Consider the following 9,552-nt stretch of genomic DNA (forward strand, 5'->3'; position numbering starts at 1 on the left):
GATGAAGATCAAAGAGCACAGCCTTCGATATGGATTGCATCTCAATGTAAAGAAAACAAAAATCCTCACCATTGGACCAGTAAACAACATTCTTATCAATAGAGAAAAGATTGACATTGTCAAAGACTTCATTCTTCTTGGATCAACTATCAACACTCATGCAAGCAGCAGTCAGGAAATCAAATGACATACTGTATTTGGCAAATCTGCACACGACCTTTTTAAAGTGTTGAAGAGCTAAGATGTCAGCTTGAGGACTAAGGTGTGTCTCACCCAAACCATGGTATTTTCAATAACCTCTTATGCATGCAAAAGCTGCAGAATGAGTAAGGAAGAGCGTAGAAGAATTGATGCTCTTGAGTTGTGGTGTTGGAGGAGAATAATGAAAGTGCCATGGGCTGCCCATAGAACCAACAGATCTGTGTTGGAAGAAGTGAAGCCAGAGTGCTACTTGGAGGCCAGGATAACCAAACTTCATCTCTCGTACTTTGGACACATTGTCAGGAGGGACCAGCCACTGGAGAAGGATATCATATTTGGTAAGGTGGAGGGTCAGAGAAAAAGAGGAAAACCCCCAGCGAGATGGACTGGCAAAGTGGCAGCATCAACGGGCTCAAGCATGGCAACAATTGTGAGATTGGCCCAGGGCTGAGCAGTGTTTCGTTCTGTTGTACATAGGGTCACTTTGTTTTGGTATCGACTCGGTGGCATCTAACAACATTAGATGAGCCCTATGCAGTGAGCCCTATGCAGTGACTGCTTCTGTCCCACTCTGTGCTATCTCTGGTAACCATTAATAAACTTAACAGAATGGTAAAACTAGTCATTCAGGTAATAATAAAGATAAAGAGATTTTCAAAAGATTCTAAATACCATATAGACATCAATTGACATTCAAAAGCTAAAGTAAAAAAATTCTTCCATGTAATGGGATGACATGCAGCCATTAAAGAGACTATGACCAGCTGTATCACCAAGATATTAGGTTGTTAAACAAAATAAACAAGTTATACAACTGACAGTAAAAACAAAACAAAACCATAGTGAGCACTGGAAAATAACTAAAGTGAAGTGACAATTTGAGACGGGTTTAGCCTTGAAAAGTCACTACTGCCTTGGGTAAGTATATGACCTTCTTGCCTAAGGACATTGCCATCTTCCCCAGCTTGGGCAACAAAACTCCACAGCTTTACTGTACAGAGATGGTGGATTCCGTTTAATAATGGTATCGAGCAACTAGAAATTTAAGGGGGGGGATTTGGGGAGCAAAAAGGCCATAAGATTATTTAATAACATTTAAACACTGCACCTGCAGTGGCTACTCTAGGAAAGCAACTAAGCAAATTAAAACTAAATCGAGACATCATTGACTGTACACTGTGGAGAGACATGTTTCACAGTTTGAGTCCAGGGTGCTTAATTGCCTACTACAGCAACAGACCAGCAACCCTTAGAAGAACAAAATAAGACCCATAGTGGCTACAGTGTATTACAGCTCACTAGTCTATAACAGAAGATAATCATTACACTGTGAACCATATGGTCTGACGTTCTATCCCGCCAGTTGCTCCAATGAAGATTTAAAGCCTTGGAAAACTTATACAATGTCACTTTGAGTCAGAGCCAACTTGAGGGCTCTTAACAACATCCTGGAGACGACCCATATTACCTTTTTTGAAAAATAAGTAAAGGTGTGTGGAAAACAACTATACCAAGAAATTTGAAAGACAATTACTTGGCCAACCAACTGGAAGAGATCCATATTTGTACCCCGTCCAAAGAAAGGTAACCCAGTAGGATGTAAAAATTATCAAGCAATATTATTATCACAGGAAAGTAAAATTTTCCTGGAGACAGTTCAATAACAGTAAATCAATAGAGAACTACCATAAATTCAAGCTGACTTTACCTGAGGACATGGAATGAAGGATGCCATTGCTAACATCAGATTGATCTTAGCCGAAAACAGAGACTACCCTAAAAATGTTAACTTGTTTTTATTAACTATGCAAAGACACTTGATTCTGTGGATCTTATAACAAACTATGGATAATGTTGTAAATAATGGGGACTTTCAGAAAACTTAATTATGTTCATGTGGAGTCTCCACATAGAACAAGAAGCAGCCATTCGATCGAAACAAGGGGATACTGAATGACTTAACAATCAGAAAAGGTGTGTGTCAGCATTGCTTCCTTTTACAATACTTATTCATCCTGTATGCTGAGCAAATAATCCAAAAGCTGAACTATCTGAAAAAGAGGAAGGTTCATGAACAATATTCCATATGCTGATGACAAACCTTGCTTGCTGAAAGCGAAGAGTTACTTGAAGCACATGCTAATGAAGATCTAAGACTATAGCCTTCAGTAAGGATTACACCTCAATATACAGAAAGCAAATCTCCTCCCAACTGGACCAATAAACATTATGATAAACAGAGAAACATTGTATTTGTCAAGGGTTTCACCTTTTTTTGGATCTACAATCATTGATCGTGGAAGGAGCAATGAAATAAAAGGACGTACTGCATTCTGCTGTTAAAAAAAACCTCTTCAAAGTGTTAAAGAGCAAAGATAGCTCTTTGAGGACTTAGATGCCCCTGACCCAAGCCGTGGTATTTTCATTTGCCTCGTAAACATGTGAAATCTGGACAGTGAATAAGGAAGATGAGAGAATTGATGTGTTTGAATTGTGGTGTTAGTGAAGAATATTGTAAGTACCATGCACTGCTAGAAAAACAAATCGATCTATATTCTGTATAGCCAGAATGCTCCTGAGAAGGAAGAATGGCAAGACTTCATCTCTTGTACCTTGGACATGTGGACAAGAAGGACCAATCCCTGGAGAAGGACACTATTCTTGGTAAAGTGAAGGGTCAGTTAAAAAGAGGAAGACCCCCCCCAATGACATGGATTGACCCATTGGCTGCAACCCTGGGTTCAAATGTAACAATGATTATGAGCATGGTGTAGGACTCGGCAGTACTTTGTTCTGTTGTACATAGTGTTGCTGTGAATTGGAAACAACTTGATAACACCTAACAGCAATATTGCAACAATATCCAACTTTATTCCAAAAATTATTAGACATAAATGCAAATAATGAAAATGACTCATAACTCAAGGAAATAGACATTAATGAATATACTCTGAGGAAGCATAAATGTTGGATTTAGCAGACACAGATGTTGAAGCAACTATAATAAAAATGGTCAAAGAATTGATAGAAAAGTTGATGAGTGAACAAAGAGAAAGTCTCAGAAAATTGGAAGTTTTTGAACAAAGATCTAATTGGTAATTCTCGATCAAAATTTGAACTTAAAGATGCTTAATAGAAATTGTTTAAACACTTAAAATCTCAAATTTGTCATGTACTAGACATAACTGTGAATACCTGAAAAAAGCAAATTAAATCATCTTTGGAAGAAAATATCTTCATCTTTATTATTATGGAATCCTGGTATGCCGTTGTAGGATAAGCACTGGACTGCAACGTCAGTTTGAACTACAAGGTTTGTGGTTCAAACTTAACCACCTGCTCTTTAGAAACCCTATACAGGGTCACTATGAGTTAGGAAAGATTTGATGCACTTAATAACAACATTATTATAAAACTATATCATTCATTCTAATATTTCAAGTACAATTTTCAGCATAAAACTAAACAAACATACAGTCACCTAAGTAAAGCAGGCTTCTGTTAGTCAGAACTAAGCAAAACAGCAAACAATAGACATTATCTATAATTATCAGATGTACACTTTAAAACAATCACTCTCACTACATTTAACAAAAGAAAAGACATATTTGGAAAATATTCAAAGGATTTCTGAAAAAAATAATTGAAATAAAAAAATTCAGTGGTTTAACATAGCTTTTAGAAAGAACTAGGGAACAGAGGAAAAACCTGTAACTAGCACAGAGAGACAAAAAGGAAGAAAATATAGAAAATGTAGACCATTATGTCTAAAAGGGTCACTATGGGTTGGAACAAACTAGACGTCACTTACCAACAGCAATGTATGTTTGGAGCCCTGGTGTGGCATTGTGGGATAATGCACTGGACTGCAAGGTCAGTTTAAACCACAAGGTCAGTGGTTCAAACTCACCAGCCACTCCTTAGAAACCCTATACAGGGTTGTTATGAATCGGAACCAACTCGGTGGCACTTAACAAGAGCAGCAATGTATTGTTATAGGGGAAGAATAGAACATATGTAAAATTTGAAGAGATAACTTCTGAAAATGTCCCCAGTATGATGAAATGTAACAATCTGCAGATCCAAGAGACTAGATGAACTCCAATTCAATAGTGCCCAAGTTAGATAAATAAGAAGTGTATAACTAGACATATGAGAATTATACTGTAGAACATTAATAACAAAGAGAAAATCTTAAAAGCAACCATGAAAAGGGGTAGATTACCTTTAAAGGAGCAGCAGTAATGAAAAGTGTGAATATAGTGTAATAATTTTGTCACTGAGCATAAAGAAATCATTTAATATAGAATTCTATATCAGGCAAAAAAAAAAAAAAAACTTTGAAGATGAAGGCAAAGATAAATGTATTTTTTGACAAATACAACCTGGAATAATTCGCTAGTAATTCCTTTGGAGTCCTAGCGTGGCACCATAGGATAAGCACTTGACCTCAAGGTTGTTTTGAAACATGTTTGACAGTTCAAACTCACCAGCAGCTCTTTGGAAGCCCTATACAGGGTCACTGTAAGACAGAACCAACTCAACAGCACTTAACAACAATGACCATAGTTCCTCTGAAGCACTACACTGTTAACTTCATGGTTGGAGGTTCAAACCCACCAGCCAATCCTTAGAAACCCTATAAAGGGTTGCTTTGAGTCAGAACTGACTTGCTGGCACTTAACAATAACCACAATACTTTCTTTTAAAAAGAAATCATACCTGTACATCATGAAAATCTCCCCAAGTAGATGGTCTAAGTTATAAGACGGAATAATAAAGAAAGTGGTAAATATGTGGATAACACTAAATGAATATTAACTATTTAAAATAATAATAATTTTTGGCTTAAATTTTTTTAAATTAATTGTAGTTTAACAAGAGTTGAGGTGAAAAGGTTAAAGGATTCATTTCTGCATCTAATAATATAACTTCAAAATAGTAAAGTGAAAATTAGCAGGGTTTTGAAGAGAAATACGTAAATTCACCATTGTGGCTTTTGGTATATATAATAATTGGTTAAGCTGTCTAGCGATAGTATTTTTTTACCGTTCTCTATGTGAGTCCTAGTATGGCACTGTAGGATAAAGAACTGGACCACAAGGTCGGTTTGAACCACAAAATCAGTGGTTCAAACCCACCAGCCACTCATCAGAAACCCTATACAGGATTGCTATGAGTCAGAACCAACTGGTCAGCATTTAACACAACATATGTTACATTGAGCATTTGAAAAAGTTTTCAAAAAAATCTATGAAGAGCAGCTCCTTTATTAAAAATGTTTTGATAATGCTCTTGTTAATCGCTGCATAGAATTCTATTGCTTACATTTGTAATTGTTTAACTCATCAAGGAGCTCTGATGATGCAGTGCTTAAAGCACTTACCTGTTTATAAAAGGACTGTGATTGAAATCCACCAGCAGCTCCTTGGAAACCTTATGGTGCAGTTCTACTCTGTCCTATAGGGTTGGAATCCGCTGGATGGCTGTGAGTTTGGGAACTCATCCTCAATTTTTAGATACTCTTCAAACTTTTCTATTAATATTATTATGAGCATCATCCTGTAAATACATTTATGCATATATTAATTAATTTATCCATCCTTTGAAGTAAATTCTTAAATGTTTAATTTGATGTCATAATTAATGAACATTTTTGAGACTTTTCTAAGGTCATTTTCAGTTCTGATATATGAACAAATATATCCATTTCTTTTTGTCTTCAGCAACATTGTGCCTTATCATTTAAAATATTTTGCATATTTTGTTATTTCAAGGTTAAGATTTAATATGATTTTAATTTGTACTTCTTTCAACATTTTTCATAAATGTTTAAAAATGAAATCCTTGCTTTTACTTTTATTTCTATTATCTAATTTGCTGTTTAAAATATTTTTTCAAATAAGTAATCAATAACCAGATATTTAAGAGTTGTAAGTTAATAAAGTGAGATTCTGGGTAAATACTAATCTGAGGTTCTTAGCATGGGTTTTGAGATACTATAACTGGAATATCGTTTTCAGTAACTCGAGCTCATGGCTAGTTTAGAGAAATGAGGACACCAAATGATTAGATTCTGGATAAGTAGACTATGTGATACAATTTGCATATTTTATCTGTTAGCAGAGTTTTGCAACAACAGATCCCTTTGAGGCATACATTTCTAAAATGACACTGAGGGCTCAGAATTGTTTCTTTGTGGTCATCAATACTTTGGATTGAGAAACTAAATTGGAAACATTTTTATTGGATATTAGTTTCAATAACACATTAAATATTTAATTTGGAATGTCATAATTTGGGGCTGACATGCCTACAATAAAGATAACATTGTATAGAGAAGGTTCTTAATTTTCTTCTTTTGTTTCTAGAAACCATGAAGTTATATATGACAGAGGTAATTATTCAGCCGTCTGAGAGAAATTTTCCCATTCTACCAAGGTACCAATAGCAAATTAAGCTTACTCTGTTATTTCAGATTTTGACAAAGTTGATTATTTGGGAATTTATTCCTACATATTTCTTTTTATTTGGAAAGGAAAAAAAAGAAAAGAGACTTTTTGATAGTTAAATCAAACCACAAATACAAAAGACATGAGGATTTATTTATTTAGGTTGTGTTTACGTACATTACAGACAAACTTGCTCATATAAATCTAATTTAGCAAGTTTTCTTTTTTGTTATTGTTTGCTTCGTCCTATGTGACAGATATCCAGGACCTTACAACCTAATCATTTGTTGTTGTTGCTGTTGTTAGGTACCATCGAGTCAGTACCGACCCATAGTGACCCTATGCACAATAGAAGGAAACACTGCCTGGTCCTGGGCCAACCTAACTATTGTTGCCATACTGGAGCCCATTGATGCTGCCACTTGGCCAATCCATCTTGCTGGGGGTTTTTCTCTTTTTCTCTATCCCTCCACCTTAACAAACATGATATCCTTCTCTAGCAACTGGTCCCTCCTGACAATATTTCCAAAGTAGGCTTTTGAATAGTTGTTTTTGGTTTTAAATTGACCTGTTTAATATTTGAAACATGGATCAGCTTTCAAATGACTCCTATATTTTTAAAAAATGATAGTCACTAAATCTGTTAGTGTTTTTTTTTCTTTTCGTTGAATCTTTTTAGTTTGTAAGCAAAAATTAACTGAAATATGTCTTTATTCCAGTTTACTTATTGACATCTAAAACTTAGGGCAGTCTGAATATAGCCTTGAATTTTATCTTTGTATAAATACTTTGATTTTGTCCCTAAGAGCTGGCTTTAAAGAAATGCAAATGAAAACCATATAGACAATAGTGTCTATAATGTTTAGGAGGAAATTTCTCACTTCTCTTTGTAACTTAAGTTATTCACTGTCTAATGTGTTACAGCACAAATGAAATATTGACTTGTTCGAACATGGTATCTTTTTATTCAGTAGGAGGCAATACTTAGGTTTGGTGTAGAAAATATATTAAGGTTTGAAAAAGGGGCTTTACAAGAACGGAGCAAACACAAGTTCATTGAAATACATTAAAATCCACTTTAGCACAATTTGTGAGGGAATAGGCGGAATATAGAAAAGTCTGACATGCAAATGTCTCTCTGCCTTTTAGGTAACCTGAGGGTATTTTTGGCTCTTCTTGCCAGTTAAAGTTATTATGAAAGGCACATTGTGAAAATTGATTTTTGTTCAAACAGGTCTCAGTTTGTCCAGAGTGTTATTGCCCAGTGTCTGGTGGAACTCTCTTCTGCTAGAAGTACTTTTAGATTCACTATTCAAGGTCATGATGGGAAAACATATATCTTGGTAAGAAATTATTGTAGCCTTATTTTTGTCATTCCTTGCCCTTAAATTACAGATCTAGAAAATAAATGATCAAAAGTTTTCTTTATTATCAGTTTTACTCAAAAATCAAACTCTCGTAATTTGATTATATCTAATCAAGTGCCAGTATGTGCTAGGTTATAAGAATAACAAGCTAAAACCAAATCCAACCCACCGCTGTTGAGACAACTCTAACTCATAGGAACGTTGATGGACAGAATGTAACTGCCACATAGTTTCCAAGGCTATAATGTTTGTGGTGTCAAGTAAAGTCGATTCTGACTCACAGTGACCCTATACAGGGTTTCCAAAGAGCAGCTGGTAGGTTTGAACTGCTAACCTTGTGATTCTAAGTCCAGTACTGATCCTATAGTGCCACACCAGAAGTCTTACGAATCGGACTGTGAACTGCAAGGTCAGAAGTTCGAAACTACCAGCTGTTCCATGGGAGAAAGATGAGGCTTTCTGCGCCTGTAAAGATTTACAGCCTCGGAAACACTATACAGGGTCGCTATGGGTCGGAACCGACTCGACGGCACTTAACAACAACAACAACGTTTGTGGAAGCAGACTGCCACATCATTCTTCCAGTAAACAGCTGGTGGGTTTGAACACTGACCTTTTGGTTAACAGCCAAGTGCTTTCACTGCTGCACCACCAGGATTAGTTTTTACCATGGTTAGAATAATATTCATTCACTTTTATTTTTCTATTTTATGCTTTTATATAAAATATAAGTAGTATTGCTTTGATTTTTTTAATTACCCTGGATTTTAAATATATAATTATTGATATTCCTGTTTATTCAAATGAAACATGGAAAGTAGAGGAAAACAAGAAGAAATTAAAAGTCATAATTAAGGTCAGTACCCTGAGATAATCACTTTGGTTTCTAGACTTCCCAATATATTTTATACATTCCAAAATTGTAATTCTATTCTTTAAAAAAAAATATTGTGATAAAATGTACTATAAAATATTTGTCAATTTAGCCATTTTAAGTGTAACATTAATTATATTTACCATTTAGTAGAAGCATCACCACTGTCTACTTTCAAATGTTATTACCAACTCAACTCAACCAGAATCTCATACCCCATGTAGGGTCCCAGTCTCTTTGCATGTTTTCTAGCATTTATTATCCTCTACTTTTTTGATCTGTGCTGTTATTGCTGGTGTGAGATGATATCTCATTGTTGTTTTGATTTGCATCTCTCTAAGGAGCTCTATACAGGGTTGGTATGGGTCGGAATTGATTCGACAGCACTTAACAAAAACAACAACAACAAAGGAGCTCTAGTAGCATAGTGGTTACAAATCGGGCTCCTAACCTCAAAGTCGACAGCTCTAAACTACCAGTTGTTACGCAGGAGAAACATGAGGCTTTCTGCTCCTGTAAAAATTTGCTTCCTCAGAAACCCTCTGCAGGGTCACTATATGTCAGAACTGACTCCACGGTACTTAACAACAAAAACAACAATGGCTAGTGATTGTGCATGTTTCTTCATATGTTTGTTGGCTGCCCAGATCTCCTCCTT

At 35.5% G+C, this 9,552-nt stretch overlaps 1 protein-coding gene across 1 annotated transcript in view; it reads left to right on the forward strand.

The window, feature by feature from the left end:
* The window catches only part of LOC102838153 (E3 ubiquitin-protein ligase E3D-like), a 125,620-nt gene that overhangs the window by 37,014 nt on the left and 79,054 nt on the right, over positions 1-9,552 (forward strand). The window contains exons 5-6 of the mRNA XM_006873278.1: positions 6,573-6,642; positions 7,888-7,996. Of these exons, the coding sequence (XP_006873340.1) occupies positions 6,573-6,642; positions 7,888-7,996 (179 nt within the window). The remainder of the gene's footprint in view (positions 1-6,572; positions 6,643-7,887; positions 7,997-9,552) is intronic.

Source organism: Chrysochloris asiatica, unplaced genomic scaffold (genome assembly GCF_000296735.1).
Source record: "Chrysochloris asiatica unplaced genomic scaffold, ChrAsi1.0 scaffold00233, whole genome shotgun sequence".
Taxonomy (NCBI): Eukaryota; Metazoa; Chordata; class Mammalia; order Afrosoricida; family Chrysochloridae; genus Chrysochloris; species Chrysochloris asiatica.